The 25,556-nt window shown below is 44.2% G+C and overlaps 2 protein-coding genes across 8 annotated transcripts in view; one reads left to right on the top strand and one right to left on the bottom strand.

The window, feature by feature from the left end:
• Positions 1-25,556, bottom strand: part of LOC143942631 (NACHT, LRR and PYD domains-containing protein 12-like) — a 1,996,551-nt gene that overhangs the window by 1,115,666 nt on the left and 855,329 nt on the right. The window lies entirely within an intron of this gene.
• Positions 1-25,556, top strand: part of LOC143942632 (NACHT, LRR and PYD domains-containing protein 12-like) — a 305,905-nt gene that overhangs the window by 46,351 nt on the left and 233,998 nt on the right. For all 7 annotated transcript variants that reach the window (XM_077463990.1, XM_077463993.1, XM_077463994.1 and 4 more), the window contains exons 3-4: positions 9,635-9,795; positions 20,777-20,948. In XM_077463990.1, coding sequence (XP_077320116.1) covers positions 9,635-9,795; positions 20,777-20,948 — 333 coding nt within the window. The remainder of the gene's footprint in view (positions 1-9,634; positions 9,796-20,776; positions 20,949-25,556) is intronic.

Below are 25,556 nucleotides of genomic sequence, written 5' to 3' on the forward strand. Positions count from 1 at the left end.
CAGCCATTCTGACTGTCTTGTATAATATTGTGTAAATGAGTCTAGTTTGAGTATTGAGTATTCCACACATTGTTGTTTGTGCTAATTAATCCTGTGTTTATGTTTATGGTAATGTTTATTGAATAGTCAATCAGTGAGCTAGGAGACAAAGTCTTACCCTGAAAAGTCTTATCTCGCAGACAACTAGTCTGGGTCAATGATTAGATAATTAGCTCATGCTAATTAGGTTAGGTTTTAGTCACCCCGCTGTATATATATTTTGTGTGAGAGCTCAAATAAAGGATTCCTGATGTCCTCCTAAGACTGGTGTCGTCTAGTTCTTGGGGGTTCCTATAGCCAGATCCATTGGACTTGTGTTCCAGGACTTAGGAAGCGGTATATAGACGGAAACACTCAATCGGAGTGTGGGATCGGTTCCGTCACAGTGATATCAGAGGTTCCCTTAGAGCAACAGGGCACAGGTTTTTATTAAAACCTTTTCACGGTTCCAAAACCAAACGGAGAAGTATGACTCATTCTAGATCTCAAAGAATCGGCACTTAAATATCCGATCCTTTCTCAAGGAGTCAGTCCGATCGGTTGTTTCCATCCTGCAAGGAGGGGAGTTTTTTCAATCGATATCAAAGATGCATATCTCCAAGCGCCAATATTTCCCACTCACCAGAAATTTCTACGCTTCGAAATAGAAAATCATCATTTTCATTTTGTGGCCCTCCCATTCGGTCTAGCCACAGCACCACGGGCGTTCTCAAAAATTTTGGCACATCCTTTAGCCAGATTAAGGGCTCAAGGCATAACGGTCCTAGCCTATTTAGACAATCTACTTTTAATAGATCATTCAGTCTCAGGTCTAAACCAGAGTCTGATCACAGCTGTAAACTACCTGAAATCTCTGGGTTGGATACTCAACCTAGAAAAATCCTGCTTGAAACCATTCAGCTGTGCATGAGATTGTTGGGGAAAATGGAGGCCTCCTTCGAGGCCATCCTTTACGCTCAGTTTCACTCAAGACTGCTACAAAACACCATCCTGTCGGTCTGGAACAAAAAGATTCAGGCTTTGGATTTTCCAATATGCTTGGCTCCCGACGTATGTCAGAGCCTAAATTGGTGGTTGATATCCAAAAACCTCCAAAAGGGGAAATATTTTCTGCCAGTATCCTGGAAGGTGGTGACAACAGATTCCAGCCTTCTAGACTGTGGAGAAGTCCTTGAAGAAGATTCTGTCCAGGAGAGATGGTCCAAGTTAGAGAGGACCTTGCCTATCAACATTTTGGAGATTCGGGCAGTACATCTGGCCCTAGAATCTTGGACGGTCAGACTACGGGTTTGTCCTGTCAGGATTCAATCCGACAATACCATGGCCGTGGCTTACATCAATCGCCAGAGGGGCACGAGAAGCCCTGCAGCCCAAAAGAGATGAATCATGTTCAGGCTTGGGCAGAACACAACATTCCTTGCCTATCAGCAATTTTCATTCCAGGAATAGAAAATATGTCAGGCTACTTGAGTCACCAACAATTATTTCCGGTGGAATGGTCTCTTCACCCCGACATCTTCCTAGCTATATGTCAGAAATGGGGTATTCCGGACGTGGACCTGTTCACGTCAAGATTCAACAACAAAGTCTGCAACTTTGTGTCGACAACGAGAGATCTGCTAGCATGTGGAATAGACGCATTAGTCTTCCCATGGGATCAGTTTTCACTGATCTATGCTTTTCCACCAGTTTTGCTACTTCCGTGTCTTCTCCACACGATCAAGCAGGAGCAAAAGGAGGTGATTCTGATGGCCCCAGTGTGGCCCAGAAGATCTTGGTTTGCCAAGATCATAAAGATGGCGGTAGGAGTCGCTCAGACTCTGCCATTATGGCCAGACCTTCTCGCACAAGGTCTGGTATTCCATCCTACCTTATGGATGCTAAATTTAAGGGTTTGGCTATTGAAACCCACATTCTAAAGGATTGTAGGTTATCTCCTTCAGTAGTGTCTACTTTGATTAATGCCAGGAAGTCGACTTCCAGAATAATTTACTATAGAGTCTGGAAGGCATATGTTTCTTGGTGTGGATCCAGGGGTTGGCACCCCAGGAAGTATGTCATAGGTAGGATCTTTGATTTCCCGCAAATGGGATTAGAAATTAAGCTGGCCTTGAGTACTATTAAGGGCCAGATCTTGGCCTTGTCAGTGTTTTTTCAACGGCCTCTTGCTTCCCACTCTCTGGTGTGTAGCTTTATTCAGGGGGTAACACTGATTAATCCCCCTATCAAGGCACCTCTAAATCCTTGGGATTTAAATTGATCTTATCAGCTTTGCAGAATCAGCCTTTTGAGCCTTTACGGGAAATTCCCTTGGTTTTTTTGACAAGAAAGATAATCTTTTTGGTTTCCATTTCTTCTGCTAGAAGAGTATCGGCACTAGTGGCTCTGTCTTGTAAAGAGCCATATTTGATCATGCATAAGGATAAGGTGGTTTTGTGTCCTCATCCTGAATTCCTACCAAAAGTGGTGACAGATTTTCATTTAAACCAAGATATTATTCTTCCTTCTTTCTTCCCAGAGCCTTAATCTAGGGAAAAGAAGGCACTACATTCCCTTGATGTAGTAAGAGAGATCAGAGTCTATTTAAAGGCGACCACTCAGGTTCGCAAAACAGATGTTTTGTTTGTACTGCCAGAAGGTCCAAAAAAGGGGACAGACAGCATCAAAATCTACTATTTCCAAATGGATTCATCAAGTGATTGTTCAAGCTTACAGCTTAAAGAAGAAAATTCCTCCTTTTCATGTTAAAGCACACTCAACCAGAGCGATTAGTGCCTCTTGGGCGGTGCATCATTGGGCCTCTATGGCTCAGATCTGTTGGGCCGCAACTTGGTCTTCAGTTCATACGTTTACCAGATTTTATCAAATCGATGTTAAAGCTCATGAGGATATTGCCTTTACTGCAGGCTGCCTTACTTTTTTGTTCTGTCTCCCCCCCTTCAGTTGTCATTGCTTTGGGACATCCCACATAGTAACTACTATGGCTCTGTGTCCCCTGATGTATGAAAAGAAAACAGGATTTTTAAAACAGCTTACCTGTAAAATCCTTTTCTTTGATGTACATAGGGGACACAGAGGTCCCTCCCTTCTTGGTATACACTTGTATTGCTTGACTACAAAACTGGGGACTCCCAGTAGTGGGAGGGGTTATATAGGGAGTGAACTTCTTGCCTTAGGGCGTGCCAGTGTCCATCACCTACTAGTGGCCCTATAACTCACATAGTAACTACTATGGCTCTGTGTCCCCTGCTGTACATCAAAGAAAATGTTACAGGTAAGCTGTTTTAAAAATCCTGTTTTTGGTGCTGCACTGGACCCCTTCATCAAACATGTGATCACATGACTGATGAAGGGGTTCTCTGCATCCCTGAAACATTGAACTCTTCCTCTGTGATGTGATCACTTTGAATAAAACCTTTGATGTTTTTGAAGATCCATAGTGTGGTGACAGATATGTGCATTCATCTGGGAAGTTTCCAGTACCCAGCTGCTTGTTGTTGCAGCGCCCCCTATCTTTAAGACTGATCCATGATTATGTCTGACAGGAGTATTGGCATTGATATAGAAGACTGTCACATTTGAGGTTATTATTAAAGAGGAAGTAAACACTGCCTCTTTTTTTTTGGTGACCTGCAAAGTAAAGGCATAATGTGCTAGTATGCATTGCATACTAGCACGTTATGTGAAGCGTACCTGCAAATGAAACCCTCGCCCCCACTGGAGGCTGCATCTATCTTCACCCATCTTCTTTCTGGGTCCACGTACCCCAGCTATGTGACTGACTGGAGCCGCATCATTTGACTCCTATGCAGGCATGCGGGAGCTGCCGGTCATGGCATAGGGCTGGGGCGACCATTCCTTCAGATTACATGCGTCAATGACAACATTGGCGGCATATACAGTAAATATCTCCTGAACGGCACATGTTTAGGAGATATTTACAGTACCTATAGATAAGCCTTATTATAGGATTACCTATAGGTACAATATAGGCATGGAAGTTTACTTCCTCTTTAAGTATGTTTATTGGAAATCACAGTCCACAGGTGGTTAGTAAAGCCAACATATTTTCGGTAAGTGCTCCCCCTTTGTCAGGGCTGTGATGGTGGGTTTGGTCATCACTGACCTGGAACTAAAGGTTAATTATGATAAAGCCTATACTGTAATGCAGACCATACATAGAGTTCATTTTCAGAAAATAAATGTGCTTGATACCCCATTACAGTGTTGCCAACTGCCCATTATTTTAAGGGCAGCTGGTAAATTTTACCCCACTTTGGGGATGCCTGTAAATGTCCATTACGGCCAGCGCTGTCATAAAAAAGTTGGCTGCAGGCCGACCATGCAACTGTGCATGTGCCGTTACGAAGCCTGCAGGACTCGGGAAAGATCGTACAGGCTTGTGCGTACGCACAGTAACACAATGTCACTGCCTGGTGCCATTTTTAAATTGAAGGCATTTATTCTCTGTGGTGGCACAGGGGCAATGGTGCAGACACTGCAGAGAGGTAGTGGTTGGGGTGGGGGGTGATGGGTGTTGTGGGAGCGATAAGGTTGTGGGTGAGGAACAACCTGAAGGAGGGGACTTGAGTGTTGGAGGAGGGCAGCTTTCGGATTATGTACTGTTATTGACAGGAGATGAAGCAGGAGGAATGTAGGGCATGCATGGATGGGATGGATGGAGCAGGGCATAAATGAACAATGAGGGGATTGCTATTAAGTACTGGCAATGGGAAGAGGTGAGCTGGATGGTAGTTGGTGGCAGGAAGAATAATATGCCAGGAATGTGGAGCTGTAGTAGGAGGGGGGAGGAGGGAAAGCTGTCAGATCAATTGTTGTGTGAACACAAATGGACTGAAGGCAGAGTGTGAAGTTGGGGAGAGGGGTGTATTTGGTGGTAACAGCTGAGGGTAGGATAGAGAAGAAGGCTGTTTGTTGTTAAAATTGTGAGAAAGGAGAACAGTGTGTGTGTGAGCAGTACTATTTGGTAAACATGAATTGCTGGTCATTCTGGTTGTACATGAATGATGGGACTGAGAGGGGAGGAGCATAAGTAAAAGTGGCATAGGCCTCAGGAATCAGGAGGACATTATTGGGGGATGAAGCCGGCCTGACAGAGGAGGACACTGATGTGCACAGTGTCAGTGCCTGACTGGAGAGGTGAAAAGGACACAGTGTCAGAAGGCAGACACTGACTGATGTGGAGACATAATATGAAGGGGGACAAAGGAGGAAACTACCATGTCCGCAGCCTCTATCCATCTGTTACTGTATCCTGTCTGCAGCCTCTAACCGTCTGTTACTGTATCCTGTCTGCAGCCTCTAACCATCTGTTACTGTATCCTGTCTGCAGCCTCTAACCATCTGTTACTGTATCCTGTCTACAGCCTCTAACCGTCTGTTACTGTATCCTGTCTGCAGCCTCTAACCATCTGTTACTGTATCCTGTTTGCAGCCTCTAACCATCTGTTACTGTATCCTGTCCACAGCCTCTAACCATCTGTTACTGTATTCTGTCCACAGTTTCTGACCATCTTCTGTAACATATCTACAGCTTCTAACTATCTTCTGTATCATATCTGCAGTCTCTGAGCAGGAGTCGGGGGAGTAGTCAAGAGTGGGAGCATCATCGGGATGGAAGTCATGGGAAGAGTCCGACATGTGTGGACCATGGAGAGGAGACTATAGGCTAAAACCAGAACTGCCAAGCTGGAGCCATCTGACTGAGCCCTGCACAGTGCACCTGAGAGGTTGTCCGTGGCAGAGCCGCTAGACCAGTCTGGGGGGTTGCTGATGAAAGGGGGAGTGAATATAATAATGTAAGGGGGCACTGATATATAGATTCCCCCTATATTAGTAACAACTCCTTACCTTAGTGTATTCACTCTGCAGAAGGTGGTCTCTGGTCACCAGAGTGCCCCCCACATCAGAGATCCCATACAGGTATGTCCCCTTTAAGAAGTGGTGTCGCGGGTGTGTGCCTGTGGCCGGTGGTGTGGGTGAGCGGGTCCTGTGGACTCGATGTCTGCCAAGTGCCCGCGATCATGGCACGGAGAGGTAGAACGGGGAGATGCTTTTGTAAACAAAGCATTTCCCCGTTCCGCCTAGTGACAGGACAGTGATCACAGCTCTCTCTCATTGAGAGCTGTGATCACTGTTCTGTATGTTGAAGTACAGCCCTGTAACTGTAAGAATCACTCCCTAGGACACACTTAACCCCTTGACTGCCCCTAGTGGTTAACCCCTTCACTGACAATGTAATTTGCACAGTAATCAATGCATTTGTATAGCATTGATCGCTGTATTAATAAAAATGGTGTCAAAAATGTCCAATTTGTCCACTATAATGTTGCAGTCCCAATAAAAATCACAGATCACCACCATTACTAATACAAAAAATTTAAATAAAAATGCCATAAAACGATCCCCTATTTTTTAGACGCTATAAATTTTGAATGAATGAATTAAATACTTGTATAGCACACAATGCAAACTGAATCACCTCTAGGCGCTGTGGCGAGCTTTGATCATCTGCTAAAAGAGCAAGGTCTTAAGTTTTTTCCTAAAAGTCAGGTGATTTTCTTCCAGGCTGATGTTGATTGGTAGAGCATTCCATAGCCGAGGCCCTTGGACAGCGAATCTCCGATCCCCCTTGGATTTATACCAGGCTTTGGGCACGAGGAGGAGGTTTTTGTTGGCTGATCGAAGAGTGCGGTTTGGTGTGTAATGATTTATTTTCTCCATTAGGTATTGCGGAGCTTCTCTATGCACGCATTTGTGGGCGAGGCACAGGGTCTTGAACGTGATCCGATTTTTTACAGTTAGCCAATGTAAGCTCCTCAGCGAAGGAGAGATGGATTCCCAGGGTTTTTTTCCTGTTATCAGCCTTGCCGCCATGTTTTGGATAAGTTGTAATCGCGCAAGTTGATATTGAGGTAATCCTATGTAAAGCGAGTTTGCGTAGTCCAGTCGTGAATTAATGATTCTTCCAACTACCACTGCTTTGTCATTCTTTGGGATAAAAGGGATGAGTCTGCGAAGCATGCGCAGCAGATGGTGAGATCCACTGACTACAGATCCTATTTGCGCATCCATTGACATTTGTGCGTCTAAAATAACCCCGAGACTCTTGGCTTTGGTTTTTGGGAGGATAGTCTGCCCAAAGACGGTTGGTGGAGACCAGGAGGTTTTTGTTCCGGGTTTATGATTTGGGTGTAAGATAAGCAGCTCTGTCTTTGATTCGTTCAGCTGGAGGGAGTTAGTGGTCATCCAGTCCTCTATTGATTTGAGGCAGTTTTCAAGTTGTTGCTGGTGATCTTTTTTTCCATTAATCCAGAAATAAAGTTGTGTGTCGTCAGCGTAAGAGTGGAAGCAGAGATCTGAGCATCTGATGATTTGGAGAAGTGGGCGGATGTAAATGTTGAAGAGAACGGGTGACAACGGAGAGCCTTGAGGGACTCCGCAGGTGACTGCCCGAGATTCGGAAAAGTATTTTCCTAGTTTCACTGTCTGTGACCGATTTCCTAGGAAGGATGCGAACCATTGGAGATCTATGTCTTGGACTCCGGCTACTTCTGTGAGTCGGACGAGTAGAGTATTGTGATCTACTGTATCAAACGCTGCACTTAGGTCTAGCAGTACGAGGAGACACAGCTCTCCGTCATCTGCTGCTTCGAGGGCGTCATCCCAAATCTTGAGGAGAGCTGTTTCTGCTCCATGACCCGGGCGGAAGCCTGATTGCAGCGGGTCCAGGAGTTTGTGAGTATCCAGGTGAAGTTGTAGCTGATGAACTACAGCTTTCTCCATGATCTTGGAAATGGTGTTGAGGCTTGTAATTGGCCTACGGTTGTTTGGGTCCTGAGGGTCCAGGTTTGGTTTCTTGAGTAGAGGTTTGACGATGCCTTGTTTGAGGATGCTGGGAACAATCCCTTCGTGGAATGATCGGTTTATGAGGTGGGTTATGGTTGGGGCCACGATGTCTGAACATTCTTTCAGTAGCTTAGTGGGGATGATGTCAATAGGTGAGGTACTGTCACGCAGTTTATTAATGATGTTTTTTTGCACAAACCAATCAATATAGGCTTATTGTGATTTTTTTTTTACCAAAAATATGTAGAAGAATACATATCGGCCTAAATTGAGGAAAAAAAAATGTTATATATATTTTTGGGGGATATTTACTATAGCAAAAAGTAAAAAATAATGCGTTTTTTTTCAAAATTGACACCCTTTTTTGTTTATAGCGCAAAAAATAAAAACTGCAGAGGTGATCAAATACCACCAAAATAAAGCTCTATTTGTGGGAAAAAAAGGACGTCAATTTGTTTGGGTACAGCATCGCATGACTGCGCAATTGTAAGTTAAAGTGACGCAGTGCCGAATCGCAAAAAGTGCTCTGATCAGGAAGGGGGTAAAATCCTCCGGGGCTGAAGTGGTTAACGTAAACACATTGCTAATAGCACTAAGCTATATGTTTATAGTTTAAAAATTGATATGTGCACCGTTTAGGTACTTTTTTGCATTGTCAGTAAAAAAAGTGACTCTGTCAGTAAATGTCATGATTTTTGCCAGTAAAAAAATTGGTGCCATTCTCCCTGTGGGGGTGGGGTAAGCTGTCCCCACCGGGAGAAGACCTTGATTATTGCTAGGGGCTATACCAGCCACTAGTGATAATCATATGTAAAATCTGACAGGCTGGTTGTACCCAAGTTGATTGATCGGTCAACTTGGTACATTCAGCCAAGCACTCCCAATTTCCCTTCATCCCCTTTGCATTTCATTTTTGCATTGTAAACATCATTATACATCCCTTTATTCCCGGGCTCTATGTTCTGGTCCTCTTCTGTCCTCAGCAGTGGGCCGGTACTGAATGATGTAGAATACTCTCTTCAGTATTCTCCTGTAAGTCCAGAGGGGTCTGAGGTCACTTCCAAGGGGGGCGGTCCTTGACACCCAGAGCTCATAGAAAATGGGATGAATGACAATGGGCATCATTCTACCTGGGAGAGGAGCACCATCTAGTGGTAAAAAGGAGATACTGCAGGGGAGTATTTTAAATAAATTAATATTATTATTATTATCATACAGGATTTATATAGTGCCAACAGTTTGTGCAGTGCTTTACAAGATGAGGGCAGACAGTACACTTACAATATAATTCAATACAGGAGGAGTCAGAGGGCTCTCTTGTTAGAGCTTACAATCTAGGAATATATATATATATATATATATATATATATATATATATATATATATATATATATATATATAATATCTCTCTCTCTCTCTCTCTCTCTCTCTCTCTCTATAATATATAATTTTTTTTTTTTTTCTTTTAACTTTACTTTTTATTGATCTGTAGTTAGGCTTTAAATAGTTAAAGCAGAAAGTTCTCAGTGAAGATGTATAGCTCGTTAGCTTGGATGTGCAAAAAGAATTCCCCAATTGCAGAGCAATTAATGTATTGATCCTTATAGTGATTCTCACCTCCAGTGCTCCTTTTCTCAATTGCAGAGATCTCCAGTGAGATAAAATTCATGCTGGATATTAATTTGCATCATTTATAAATCAGAAAAATAATTTCTGTGTTTTTTAGAGGACATCGGGAGGTTCCGCCGTCAGCTGTCATCATATGATGATCCATCACTGAGGAGGATATACGAGTATTATAGAGATGATCTGATCTACATCCTGGAGAACATGGATCCTCATGCTGTCCTGGTACAACTAAAATCTCGGAATGTCTTAAACACAGAGGTAAGAAAAATATATTTATAAATCACGTACAGCAATATATGTATAAGTAAAGGGGAACTCTGATTCATAGTTGCAAACATAGAGTCCTTTATAATTAGTGATGTAACTAACTGAGTTAAAGTAAACGGCGTTACTTAACGCCATTACTTTTGAGGGTAACAAGTAATCTGACTCTTCCCCTCATGGTAACGCCGCTCCCATTACTTGGGCAGTGTTACCGCAATTACATTTACCGCCACTAGGGGCGCACCTGCCCCTCCCCTCTCCACTGAACACACAGTGAAAACAAGGAATGGACGGGTCACAACTGAAACATATTTCTTTTAGTGCCCCTTTAAGTCTCATCATTGTCCAGTAGTGACACTATATGAATTTTGCACATCAAATTCTATTCAGGATCCTCCCCACCCCCAGCACCTGCTAGACCTGCCTCCAGATTACAAATCCCAGCATGCCCTGCGGCAGACAGACAAGAAGGGAGGCCAGGGAGCATGCTCAGGGAGGGACCCAGTGATGCAGTGAAGTGACAAAGCTGGCAGTTGAAGGTGGATGGTGGTGCTTGGATGGCTGGGCTGATCTCCTGGAGGGCCTCCTTGTGATTGCCTCCATGTAGTGTCCAGGCTGGAGGCTGATTGATCGGGGATTCCCCCTTTCCTATTGTACTACTTCTATTGATGAGCTGAGCTGTGACCCCCCCAGAAAGATGGCAGACCACGCTGAATGCAGCATCAAGGTGATGTGCCGCTTCTGCCCTCTCAACACCGCCGAGATCCAGAGAGAGGTCATCCCGGCCGTCAAAGGGGAATGACACCATCATTATCGGGGGTGAGTCCAGGGGGGATCTATAGGTGTCCTTCACCTCCATAGACCTCTGTGTTTCTTCTATATGTATGCATCTCTGTGTGTGTGTGTGAGATCTATATTTATACATCATAGATCTGTGTACACCATGGAAATGTTGATCTATTTTTGTTTATCATAGATAGACCTGTATGTACATGGATATGGTGTCTGTGGTCTATGGAGGTGAAAGTTGGCTCCGTGGAGGAGGAGAAGGATGTGATCTATGGGTATCCATCTTAGATATGTGTACTGTACACCATGGATAGGTGTGATTTATATTTGTTCATTGACCTGTACGTACATGGATATGTATTCTGGTGTCTGGCCTATAGAGAGGAAGAGGGGATATATAGGTGTTTATGGATATGTGTCCTGTATGCATCATATACTTGTGTGTGTATATCAAAAGGCAATATATATAACAAGTTCTATATGTACTTGTATTATATCTAGTGTGTGTGTGTGTGTGTATGTATCGTATTTATCGTATGTATCGTATTTATCGTTTTTCGCATTAAAATCAGTTAGAAAATCGTGGGTGCATGTTACACGCCGATCCCCAGTCATTCCCCGCTCAAGTGGTTGAGCGAGCAGCATCGATGTACATACATAGTCGAGTGTACTCGGCTAGTCTCGGCTCCACTCAGTCATGCCCAGTCCCGCCCTATGATGGACATAACACAGGGACTGGGCTTGACTGTGAGAGGAGCCAAAACTAGCCGAGTAGACTCGGCTATGTATGTATATCGGCTCTGCTCACAGTCATGCCCAGTCCCGCCATTGGACCTGTGTTATGTCCATCATAGGGCAGGACTGTGAGAGGAGCCGAGATACACAGGATGGCTCTGTGTATCTCGGCGGCGCCATATTTAAGCACTGACGTATGGATGACCCCGCCCCCCTCTGATGTAACGGAAAACTGCATTACATCAGAGGGGGGTCACCCATACGTCATTGGGGAAGCCCTGGCTTCCCTCACTACCATCAGGGGGCCAGGTGACGGATGGCCCCGCCCTCCTAATATAAGAAACCTCAGGCGCTGGGATCCCCGCAGTGTCTCCGACAGTGGAGACAGAAGACAGATGCATGAATGGACTGCGCTGGACTGAAAATCACCTGTCGCTGGATCAGACCAGCCATCGCTGGACCCCGGAGAGATGATCATCCGTCGCTGGATAGCAAGAGTGGATTACCACCGCTGGAATCTTTTTTTTTTTTTATGTTTATTATTTTTAATAAAGGAATTTTTCAAAAGTGTGTTTGTCTTATTTAACTATTTTTTACACTTTCTTTGTGAAATGGTAGGGGTACTTTTGTACCCCCTTACCATTTCAAACAGGGGGGCAGGATCTGGGGGTCCCCTTGTTAAAGGGGCTTCCAGATTCTGATAAGCCCCCCACCCGCAGACCCCCACAACCACCGGCCAGGGTTGTTGGGATGAGGCCCTTTTCCCCATCAACATGGGGTCATGGTGCTTTGAGGGGTCACAGACCCCCAAAGTATCCACCCAATGTTGAGGGCATGTGGCCTGGTACGGTTCAGGAGGGGGGGCACTCTCGTCCCCCCTCTTTTCCTGCGGCCTGCCAGGTTGCGTGCTCGGATAAAGGGTCTGGTATGGATATTTAGGATGACCCCCACATCAATTTTTTTTTTTTATTTGACACGGGGTTCCCCTTAATATCCATACCAGACCTGAAGGGCCTGGTAATTGAATTTGGGGGAACCCCACACTTTTTTTTTTTATCAATGACTTTCAATGAGTGTTCTCTGTATTACGGGAGCAAACAATTCGTTATAGCCGCGAGTGATTTTAAAAGACTTTTTTTCCTGCAGAAATGACACTTTGTGCAGGGACAGTTCCAAGCACGGGAAACATGCGCCCCTTCACAGGCATACTATAGACACCCCCCCAGGTACGAAATTTAAAGGAATATTACACTTTTATTGTTTCACTTTAATCATTAAAATCAATGCTCCCGAAAAAACTACAGTTTTTAAAACTTTTTTTGCATTGATTCATGTCCTGGGGCAGGACCCGGGTCCCCAAACACTTTTTAGGACAATAACTTGCATATTAGCCTTTAAAATTAGCACTTTAGATTTTGAATGTTCGAGTCCCATAGACTTTAATAGGGTTCTAAAGTTCACACAAAGTTTAGGTCTGTTCGCAGGTTCTGGTGCAAACTGAACAGGGGGGAGTTCGGCTCATCCTTAATCCTCATATACCATACCATTAGAGTTACAGCATCCTATCTGAATCCCTTCCCTTGATCTAAAGCTGATATGCTTGGTAATTAAATTAAATTGGATATTAAAGAGAATAAAGGTATTGTGCTTTAGTCAGTCAATAGCTATATTGATTGATTCATGTATCACAGAGGAAATAAGGGCTATGGGAGGGTTGTAATCCCTTATTGTTAAATATTGAAAGCAGTGATGACTTGTAATCCACTTTTCATATATTTGTCAGGCTAGGAGCAGATAACAGGTAACAGTTCAGGTGTGCTGATTATACAGAGTTCAAAGAACAAGAGCACATACCATGAGCAGGTCTATGAAGAGCAGGTCAGCTGGGACTTGTAGTTCACCGCTGCAGATGAAGGCAGATGTTTACTAGACCTTGTAGTTCACGGCTACAGATGAGGGTACTACATTAGAATCAGGCAAAGCGTAGTCTAGGCAATCTGGGTCATACACGGGTAGATCAGAGTCCAAACAATTCAGAAACAAGCAAGGAGGGTCATACAAGCCGGGTCATACACGAAGGACACAGAGTACATATCAGCTGGATCAAACACAAAAGTAAACTCAATCACTGTTGTTTCCCAGGCAAAGGCTGTGCCAGGTGAGTTGTGCTGGGCCCTAAAGGGAACCTAGTACTGAAAATATTAAGGTGTAAGAGTGTTAAAATAAAAGTGAGTGAACCGAAGGACTCTGTGGGATGGTCAGTGGGTGGTTTTGGTGGGACGACCAGTGAGAGGGCCAAAATCTGTGTAAGGGGCCCCAAAATTTCTAATGGCTGCCCTGTACATAGGTGGGGGTAGATCTTACAGGGAGAGTAACTGTTTGAAGAACTGCTCAGCAAAACAGGTGGAGCCCCCTCTGATCCTCAGGGAATACCACTACCCATATATTATTCCTTCACTGCCTGTCCTTTGCCTCATCTGCCTTGTGTTGGAGGGATCAGTGGCATCACTAGGCCTGGTGTCATCTGGTGTGATAAAACATGGTGTGGCCCCCCCACACTTAACAGGCTTGTGCTTTGACATGGCTCTCCCCCCTAACAATGGATGGAGCTGGGATGGGATTGGGGTAATGGATGGAACTGGAGTGGGATCGGGAGATGGATAGAGCTGGGAAGGGATCAGGGTGATAGATGGCATCTGGATGGGATCGGGGGAATGGATGGAGCCAAGATGGGATCAGGGGGATGGATTAAGCTGAGATGGTATGGAGGATTGATGGAGCCAGGAACGGGGGGAATGGATGGACCTGGGATGGGATTGGGGTGGGGTGGATGGAGCCAGGATTGGATCAGGATTGGGGTGGGGTGGATGGAGCCAGGATGGGATCGGGGGATGGATGGAGCCAGGATGGGTTTTGTGAGATGGATGGAGCCAGGATGGGTTTTGTGGGATGGATTCATCTAAGAAAGGATTGGGGGATGGATGGAGCTGAAATGGGATCCAGGGGAAGATGGGGCAGGATGGGATTGGGGGTGGATGGAGCAGGATGGGATTGGGGTGGATGGAGCAGGATGGAATCGGGGGGTGGATGAAGTGGGAATGGGGTCAGGGGGTGGATGGAGCGGGATGGGATCAGGGGTGGATGGAGTGGGATTGGGGGGGGTGGATGAAGTGGAAATGGGGTCAGGGGGTGGATGGAGTGGGATGGGATCAGGGGTGGATGGAGTGGGATGGGATCGGGGGTGGATGGAGCTAGGATGGAATCTTTGGGGATAGAGGATATGTGCTAGGGGGTGCTTTGGGAGGGGAGAAGAATTGTGCTGGGGGTCAAACTTCAAATCTGCCCCCTCCTTGTACTTCTAGTACAAGTCCTCTCTAACCCAAAACAAAAGCACCCCCTAGCACCTATCCTCTATCCCCCTCCCAAAATCACTTCTGGCAGCATAATTTTTACCTGCCAATGCCCCCCTCCCAATCACCATGCCCCCCTCCTCTGCAGTACTCCTGTTACATACCTTAGGGCAGGGGCTGTAGTGTGGATGGTGTCCCTCCTCCTCGGCTCTTCCCAGCCTGTATACATGTCAGAGCTGAGAAGGGGCAGTGAGTGTAACCGGTGGGGACTGAGATGTGATTGCAACCACATTGTGTGTGGTGTGTGGGACGGTCGGACCCTGGGCACCTCTGTCTCTGCTTCACTCCCTCCTCCCCCACTCTGCCCGCACATCGCAAGGAGCTGGGGAGATTTTGGAAGGGAAGGAGGGAGCTGTGATGCACCTCACAATGTGAGTGAAAGTGCCAGTCTAAACCTGGTGTCACCCAGGTGTGGACTGCACCCCCATAACAATGCCACTGGATCTTACCAGATCACTCAGTTCTGATAGGTGTGTGTCCTCCTCTGTTGTCAGCCTTTCCTGGGACTTATCTAGGTCTTGCCTGATCAGGGTGCATTCTGCAGAGCAGTGGTCTATGATCTATCCGCCCCATTAGTTCAGCCTCGCTCGCACTTATGGCCTCCAGGGTGGGTCTGGTGATTGCTTCATGCTCTGCTGAGAGCTCCGGATAATCAGGAAGATCTCCCCCAGTGTTTTACTCCATCCTTGCAGCGTTCTGTTTGGTGCACTGATCTGCTGACTGAGAAGACAAGATGGCGGGAGCGGACCCAATCTCTATGCCTCTCATAGAGTGGGTCAGGTGCTCCTTCTGTGCTTTCGGAGTCCTCTTGGCGGCTGATGAGGACATCCCTGGGATGAGGGCACTGAGCCCTGCCTGGATTTGTGCTCTGAACATGAGCAAAACTGCTCCTAAGGACCGGATGAGTGCAGGATAGACAGAGCTCTGAAGAAACACTTGCTGCCTCGCCTACATCTGGCCACGCCCCATAATTTTAAAATATCTTTTATTAAATTGCCCTTAAAGTGTTTTGTGAACCATCACCTTGTAAAACAATCCATTCAGTATAAATTGAAATGAAAGGCAAAGTATTTGTGTACAGATATAAAATACATCAGAAATACTTTTTCCATTACCTTTGTTCCCCGCTGCATAAGGAGTGTAAAGCGGAGTTCCACCCAGAAATGGAACTTTCACTGTTCTGAGTTCCCCCTCTGGTGTCACATTTGGCACCTTTCAGGGGGGAGGGGGGAAGATGCCTGTCAAATCCCGGTATCTGCTCCAACTTCCGGGGAAAATACACAAAATCTATGCAATGCCTGGCAAATCCTCCTTCCCTCGCTGTCTTCTAGGAGACACACATGTCCCAGAAGAGAAGACAGCAGGGACCAATCGGAACGTGCAGCGTGACTCGCACATGTGCAGTAGGGAACAAGGAGTGTAGCCAAAAGTCTTCACTGCCTGGTTTCACTTACCAGGAATGGCGGCGGCGGCAGCACCCGGGAGTTGATATGAAGATCAGCTGGGGTGGTGACATAGCGGGCTCCCTGGACAGGCGAATGTCCTTATATTATTTTTTTTCCCAACAGCTGAAGTCAGCTTTAAGTAGGTGGGGGTGGAGAAACCGCAGAATACCAATCTTCCCAGTAAAAGGCTGTGAGGGGGGAATCGGCCATTAGAGGACAGGCAGGCTGTTCTTCCAGCACAGCTAGAACAAAGCTGGAAAAAATGAACTCTAATGCCTAGAGTGGTCAGTTTGATATAGGAAACAGGGGGACTGGCAGGATCACCTGGTATTCCACACAAAGAAAGCAATAAAAAGAATGAGATATTGTTTAGCACAGTTACCTGGTACAGCAGGCACATATCAGAAATATGAAATGTTGAGATAACGTTCTTTAACCACTTCAATATCGGCACTTTCACCCCCTTCCTGCCCAGGCCAATTTTCAGCTTTCAGCGCTGTCACACTTTGAATGACAATTACACTGTCATTCAACACTAACCATATGAAATGTGCATTCTTTTTCCCACACAAAGAGCTTTCTTTTGGTGGTATTTGATCACCACTCGCTTTTTTATTTTTTGTGCTACAATTTAAAAAAATAAATACATGTTTTTCTTTGTTTTTGTTATAAAATTTAGTAAATAAGTATGTTTTCTCCTTCACTGACGGGCACTGATGAGGCAGCACTGATGGGAACTGATGAGGTTGCTCTGATGAGGAGGCACCAATATGCAGCACTGATGGGAACTGATGAGGTTGCACTGATGAGGAGGTACCAATATGCAGTACTGATGGGAAGGAATAGGTAGCACTGATATGCAGTATGGATGGGCTCTGATAGGTGACATTTATGGGCACTGATGAGCAGCAATGATGGGCACTGATGGACAGCACTCATGGGTGGCACTGTTTTGTGGCACTGATAGGCAGCACTGATGAGCAGGCACTGACTAGCATTACTAATAGGAACTGATTGACATCCCTTATGGCCACTGATTGGTATTACTAGCAGGCAATGGTGGACATCACTGATTGGTCTGCACTGATAATCAATGCGCTGGTTATCACTGCAGACCCCCCTATCAGGAGAGCCATTGATTGGCTCTCCTCTACTCACACCTGTCGGTGCAAATAGACAAAAGCAGATAAACAGCACTTCCTGGTTACCATGTGATCAGCTGTGATTGGATACAACTGATCATGTGGTAAAGAGCCTACCTCATAGGCTCTTTACCTAGATCGGAGAAGCGTTGTGTTGAACCGACACACCGCACCACTGATTGCCATGCTGTGCTTCCCTGATGGCACGCATGAGCGGCTTATCCTGCTGTACATCATGTGACACTCAGTCAGGAAAGCTGATCCCCGCTGTGGCCATCATTTTGCTACTGGCCGGGTGGGATGTGGTTAAATATATGTTTTGAATCCCATTATCACCCCCTGTAGTGAATGGTATCAATCTGATCTGTTGTCTCTCTTGCCTGTGTTCTGTCAGATATGGTGACCCATCAGATTTAACCACTACAGCCCCGGACCAATAAACACCTTAAGGACCAGAGGTCTTTTTCCAATTTCGCACTGCGCTGCTTTAACTGGTAATTGCGCGGTCATGCAATATTGCACCCAAACGAAATTTGCGTCCTTTTCTTCCCACAAATAGAGATTTCTTTTGATGGTATTTGATTGCCTCTGCGATTTTTATTTTTTGCGATATAAATGGAAAAAGAGCGAAAATTTTGAAAAAAATATATATTTTCTACTTTTTGTTATAAGAAAAATCGAATAAACTAAATTTTAGTCATACATTGAGGGCAAAATTTATTCAGCCACATGTCTTTAGTAAAAAAAATGTCAATAAGCGTATATTTTTTGGTTTGAGCAAAAGTTATAGCGTCTACAAACTAGAGTACATTTCCTGGAATTTACACAGCTTTTAATTTATGACTGCCTATCTAATTTCTTGAGGTGCTAAAATGGCAGGGCAGTACAAACCCCCCCCCCCAAATGACCCCATTTTGGAAAGTAGACACCCCAAGGAAATTGCTGATGGGTATGTTGAGCCCATTGAATATTTATTTTTTTTGTCCTAAGGGATTGAATAATGACAAAAAAAAAAAAGTTGTCACTAAATTATATATTGCTCACACATGCCATGGTTATATGTGGAATTGCACCCCAAAATATATTCCGCTACTTCTCCCGAGTATGGGGATACCACATGTGTGGGACTTTTTGGGAGTCTAGTCGTGCACGGCACCCCGAAAACCAATCACCACCTTCAGGATTTCTAAGGGTGCAAATTTTTGATTTCGCTCCACTACCTATCACAGTTTCGAAGGCCATAAAATGCCAAAATAGCACAAAACCCCCCAAAATGACCCCATTTTGGAAAGTAGACACCCCAAGCTATTTACTGAGAGGCATGTTGAGTCCATGGAATATTTTATATTTTGCCACAAGTTGCGGGAATATTACAAACTTTTTTTTTTTTGCACAAAGTTGTCACTAAATGATATATTGCTCACACATGCTATGGACATAAGTCAAATTACACCCCAAAATGAATTTTGCTGCTTCTCCCGAGTACAGGGATATCACATGTGGGGGACTTTTTGGGAGCCTAGCCACGTACGGGACCCCGAAAACCAAGCACTGCCTTCCGGATTTAAATATAAAATGCTACCAAAAAAACTGTTAGCGATCGCAGGGTTCAGGCCTGACTCTGCGATCGCTGCAGTTATGTGTTTAGTGTTTTGTAAGTGACAGTGATCGATCAATACTGCACTTGGGTGGGCTGGGCAGAGGGGCAAAACGCAGGTGCCAGCAGGTATCTGGGCTGATCCCGCTAACAATGCATTTTTTTGGAACCCTGAACTGCTGGGGACGCTAGTATAGATCTGATCAGATCAGATATTGATCTGTTCAGATTCTATACCACTACAGGAGGTTTATGCTTTGCATGTGGGTGTTAGCGGTACTGGCACTAACCTAGCGCTGCTTGGGGCGACGCAGACCCTGACCCTAAAACCTAATTGATATCACCCGCCGGGTGATCAGGGGGTTAAACCTTTATTGGGTAATAAATGGTGGGTGCCATGATGCTATAAAAAGCAAACTAACCAGAGTCACCCGTAACACTTATACGGTGATCAGTGGTGAAAGGGTTAACTAGGGGCAATCAGGGGGTTCAAATTTTTATTAGGTAGTATATTGGGGTCCCTGGCGCTATATAAAAACCTGACGGGGAACCTAAATAACTAACTGGCTAACCAGCGTCACCAGTGACACTTATACTGTGATTGCTGGTGAAAGGGTTAACTAGGGGCAATCGGGGTTAAAACCATTATTGGGTAGTATATGGGGGTACCTAACGCTATAAAAACCTGGTGGTGAACCTAAAAAAATAACTAGCTACCTAACGACACTAGTGACACTAATGCAGCGATCAGATCGGGGGGGTTTGTGTACCTATGTGTCAGTGTAGTGTTTTGGTGCACTTACTTTTAGTCTTCTCCTCGTAGTCCGGTCAAAAAGACCGCCCCGAGGAGAATGACATCACTTCCTCCTTCCTGTGTAAACAATACACAGTGGGAGGAAGCTTGTCATTGGCCAGGAGCGATCCAGAGGGGGTGGCCAGAAACCAACGGCCATCCCCTCATCACGGATCGCTCCTGGAGCGAACCGGACCACCGTATCCAGCGGGAGGGGGTCCGATCGGACCCCCCACCCGCTGGAAGGCAGGCACGTACATGTACGTGCTTGTGCCTGCCTGTGCCATTGTGATGACGTACAATGGCAATACGGCGGTCCTTAAGTGGTTAATAACAGGAGTGACATTCTGTCACCGCCATCTTGGTACACCCCTCACTCATCCACAGTAAGGATACAGTGAGAAATCGGAAAGTGGACATCTTGTTACACCCACCAGAGTCTTGCATTGTACACTTATTTTTACAAGTAAACTTGGCTTATATAGTCAAATTGAGTATTTTGAAATCTGTCAGATTGTTTTGATGTTGATTTTTCTAAATAGGGGTGTTCTATCATATTAGCAAACATATGAGATCACCAGGCTCGCCTCTGATTTTAAAATTCAATATGTAAACATTCAAAATACTTAATTTGACTATATAAGCTGAATTAACTGTTAAAAATAGGTGTGTAATGCAAGACTCCGGTGGGTGTATAAAGATGTCCGCTTGCCACCTTCTCACTGTATTCTTACTGTGGAGGAGTGCGGGGTGTAGCAAGATGGCCACGACAAAACGTCACTTCCGTTACTAAATCTGATGGGTCACCATATTTGACAGAACACCTGCAGCTCTGGTAGTGTCCTATTACATCCAATTGTGATGGGAGAAATGTAAAAGCACACAAAGGCCAGGAAGAGTTCAGGCATGTGTCAGCGGTACCCAGTATAACTTCCCTGTAACAAGATGTTCTTTTCTGAATGAAATGTTCAAAGCACCCAGAATCATTTTTATGTATTATACCAGAAAAAAATAAGTTACATTTTAACAGCAGATATGAAACAATAATAAGATCTATTTTCCAGAAATACCAATCAATGAAAAAAGACCCGTCTTCCTTCTCTCGCACCTTGTTACAAGATATTCGGGATCTGGGAAGAGAAGCTGTGATTGGACTCTGGGAATGTCTCTATGAACTACAGGAAGATCATCCTCATCCTAATTTATTGTCGGTTCTGGATGAGATCACACAGACAGGTAACAGGACTTTGTGTTTTCAGACAACAATGTGATAAAATAATGATTGACACCAATTATCCCAAAATAATGATTGACACTAATTATCCCAAAATAATGATTGACACTAATTATCCCAAGTGTCCCTCCATTGTCAGTGATAAACACAGTACACATACACCGCACTCCTCACCACTATCTTTCTTCTCTCCTTTTCTCTTTGGCAGATTTGCTCTTTTCTTCCATTTTCAAAACAAATCCTCACCGTCAGATCAGAATTTGTATTTATTTTAACAGTATAGATAGGATTTCTAATAATGTCTTTTTTTATGGACTGTAAACCATGTGACCACATTACTCCTCCCCCTTTCTCTGGAGCGCCATGTCCCGTCTCCTAACTACTAAAATATTTCTATCTGAAAACTGATATTAGATTACATGGAAACAACCTTGTTTTAGAAAATCATTTTTTACTGCACATTGGAATGGAGGTTATAAAAATGGAAAGTGAATGTAAACCCTAAAAATATCAAATGTATCATTGGAAGTGATTTGTTATCTGTTTTATTTGTACAAAAATATTGTGTAGCAGTTTGTTTCCATTGCAGAGATGTGCACAATGTTAAAGACCAAGTTCACCTTTTCCAGAAAATAGTCTATGCAGTCATCATGGGGTCTCAGTAGTTATTAACTGCTTGCCGACCAGCGGCCGCAGTTGTACAGCAGGTTGGCTCGGCTGCACAAATTGCCTTCATCGTAAGTTGGGCATGTACACGGCAATCTGTGCCAATTTACTAGCAGGGGAGCCAGCCAGCGGGTCCACCTGTGATCGCTCCAGAGAGAAGCAGAACAGGGATATGCCAGTGTAAACAAACAGATCCCCATTCTGTCAGGGAAGTAGAGTGAGATTGTTTGTTCCTAGTGATTAGGAACAGAGATCTCTCTCCTCCTCCAGTCAGCCCAGCCCCCATACAGTTAGAAACACCTCTCAGGGAACACATTTAACCCCTTGATCACCACTAGTGTTAACCCCTTCCCTGCTAGTCTCATTTATACAGTAATCAGTGCATTTTTATATGGTCCCAAAAAAGTGTCAAAAGTGTACAATTTATCTGCCGCCATTACTAGTAAAAAAATAATAAAAATGCCATAAAACTATCCCCTATTTCGTAAACACAATAACTTTTGCACAAACCAATCAATATACACAAAATTTTATTTTTTTTACCAAAAATATGTATAAGAATACATATTGTCATAAATTAAGGAAGACATTTTTTTATTACATTTTCGGGGAAATTTATAATAGCAAAAAGTAAAAAATATATATTTTTTCAAAATTGCCACAATTTTTGTTTATAGTGCACACAATATAAAAACAGCAGAGGTGATCAAATACCAGCAAAAGAAAGCTCTATGTGTGGGAAAAAAAGGACAGACATTATGTTTGGGTACAACGTCGCTCGACCGCGCAATTGTCAGTGAAAGCGACACAGTGCCATATCACAAAAATTGACCTGGTCAGGAAGGGGGGAAATTTCTCCATGGCTGAAGTGGTTAAAGAGCGCCCTGGTAGAGGTCCCCATATTCTGACCATATATAAATATATAGAAGTGATCTGATTAATATTGTGTTCTGACTGATTGTATAAATAATATACCGGCCATATTAGATCTTAGTGTATTAACCCTTTCACTGCCAGGGCAGTTTTTGCATTTTTTTTATACATGTTAAGTAAGAAAGCCAGTATGGTGGTCTGAATTTATGGGAGGAGCCCAGGGGGTATTTAAGCAGATCACTCACCCATGCTCCTTGTCAGTTCCAGTGCGTGATACCCTCCCCCCTTTTTACCCCCTTTTCAGGGCACTTCTCAGCACATTTCTCTCCACGATCATTTATTACCGTATTTGCCGGCGTATAAGACGACTGCGCGTATAAGACGACCCCCTATTTTTCAAGTGAAAACATAGGTTTTGGGCAATACTCGCGGTATAACACTACCCCCCTTCTGAGGCAACACCATTTTAAAAAAACATTAGAACGATTAAAAAAAACAAAGCAAGAATGCCAACTACTCATCCGCCATGCTGTGATATGTCATAAAGTAAATCAAACAATAATAACACAAACAGAGATCTATTGAATGCCACAACTCTGGAAAGTAGAATTTTTCACTAACCAAACCTATACCACTTTTGGGTTACATTCTATGGGAATTGTCCACCAAAATGCATTCAATAACCCCCCTGTCATATGTCCCAGATTTACCTGTCCCTCTTGGGTGCCTGAGACCTCAAAGGCAAATAGCAGGATGTATAGTAGTAGGAGATCAGTGAATGGATTTACCCAGGGAAGTATGGTGAGCGGTGTATTATTTTAATGAATACAACGCCTGCTTGGATTGGCAGAGGCTGTAGCATCATCAGCCCTTGCCTCTCTCTCTCTCAAAGCCAATCCGAGCAGGCTACTCTATGTAGCCTGCTCGGATTGGCAGAGGTTATTACTCCAATCCAAGCTGGCTCTGTATTCATTAATAGAATACATCGCTCGCCGGGATTGAATGAATGAATAAATGAATGAAATATTTGTATAGCGCACAATGCGAACTGAATCACCTCTAGGCGCTGTGGCGAGCTTTGATCATCTGCTAAAAGAGGAAGGTCTTGAGTTTTTTCCTAAAAGCCAGGCTCAATGGCGTACACAGTTTGTAGCTGAAGCCACATACAGTATTAGCAGACATTTGGGGGCTGACATCCATCGGGCAGCATTGTATACCCGGCGTATAAGACGACCCCCGATTTTTGGGCATTTTTTTTAAGTGTAAAAGGTAGTCTTATACGCCAGCAAATACAGTACTTATCTTGGGTATGCCCCTTTTATTGGCAAACCGGCTAGATCACCAAGGCAAACCTCAGGTCTATTTTATTTATTAAGTCTTGTCGCATGTTTATGTGATCCACAGCTGTCTTGGTCATAGGGCACAATCATTAATGGCACATTTTAGGCCTAAAGATCAGTTAAAATCCCCACACATTATATATATTCTGAAGGAAACAGTTTATCAACATATATTTTCAGTAAAAATATATATTTTAGTGCACAAAACACAATATATTTCTCATTTTTCTTAATAAAATATAAATGTTGTGGTATAGATACCCAAAGGGTCAAACCTTAAAACTAATCTCCAGCTATACTTTAATTAGTTTGGTCCATGCTGGCCCAAGTGCTCTGTATAAACTCTACACAGCGCTTTGTTCTGGCTATGGGACTTAAACATCCCATCCCACATCATGACATCATCTACCCATCTCTCCACCTCAGCCAATCCGAGGAAGCTATGTATTTATTCATGCAGTTCATATAGTGTGCCCAGCAGGTGCACATGTTAGTGTAGGATAGGGATGAGCCGAACACCCCCCGGTTCAGTTCGCACCAGAACTTTCGACGGACCCCAAATTTGTACGAACGTTAGAACCCCATTGAAGTCTATGGGACTCGAACGTTAGAAATTAAAAGTGCTAATTTTAACGGCTAATATGCAAGATACTGTCCTAAAAAGGGTTTGGGGACCTGGCTCCTGCCCCAGGGGACATGGGTCAATGCAAAAAAAGTTTTAAAAAACGGCCGTTTTGGCGGGAGCACTGATTTTAATGACGATTAAAGTGATAAAAAAAAGTGAAATATTCCTTTAAATATCGTGCCTGGGGGGTGTCTGTAGTGAGCCTGTGAAGTGTCACATGTTTCCCATGTTTAGATCAGTCCCTGCACAAAATGACATTTAACGGAAATAACATCATTGAAAACTGCTTGCGGTTTTAATGTTATATCTGGTTACTGCAATATGGTTGAAAATCATTGAGAAAAATAGCATGGGTAGCCCTCCCTGCCCATTACCAGCCCCTTTGGGTCTTGTACGCATATTAAGGGAAACCTCGTACCCATATTAAAAAAAGGAAATGCGTGTGGCCCCCAGGCCCTATATACTCAGAACAGCAGTATACAGGCGGTGCAAACAAGACAGGGACTGTGTAGGTTTGTTGTGTTAAGTTGAATCTGTTTGTAATTTTCAACTGGTACATTTTTAAAGTGTAGCTCCAGTCAAAAAAACGATTTTTAAGATTTTTGGAAAACATAGGGAAGGGTCATCACCCCTGTATAATTTGTTTTGTCGTCCATCTTTTTTCATCTCACTTGCTGTTGTCTCCTTCCGTTTGCAAGTAGGAGATGTTTGTAAGTTGGATGTTTGAAAGTAGGGGCCTGCCCTATATGCTCTGCAGAAATGGCGGAACAAGGTGTTGGTTTTGCCACAATATTGTAAGCCCTCAAAGTGACTCTTGGTGGGCGCTGGAGCGCCCTGCTGTGAACGATTATATCAAGAATTGTAATTACATGCCATTGTTGAACAGTGGTAGAAAAATTGACCTTTGGTGGTGCTGGTGCCACACTACAAGTCCTCACAGTTACTCTGGGTGGGCACAAGAACGGGCCCTCCTGTGAAATATTATATCAAGAATTGTAATTTACATGTCCATGTTAAACAGGGGCAGAAAAATTGGGCCTTAGGCACTGGTGCTGGTGCCACGACACTGCAACCTCTCCCATATACTCTAGTTTTAGTGCAGGAAT

This window comes from Lithobates pipiens, unplaced genomic scaffold, assembly GCF_037356315.1.
Source record: "Lithobates pipiens isolate NorthernLeopardFrog02 unplaced genomic scaffold, aLitPip1_a1.2 Scaffold_30, whole genome shotgun sequence".
In the NCBI taxonomy this organism is placed as follows: Eukaryota; Metazoa; Chordata; class Amphibia; order Anura; family Ranidae; genus Lithobates; species Lithobates pipiens.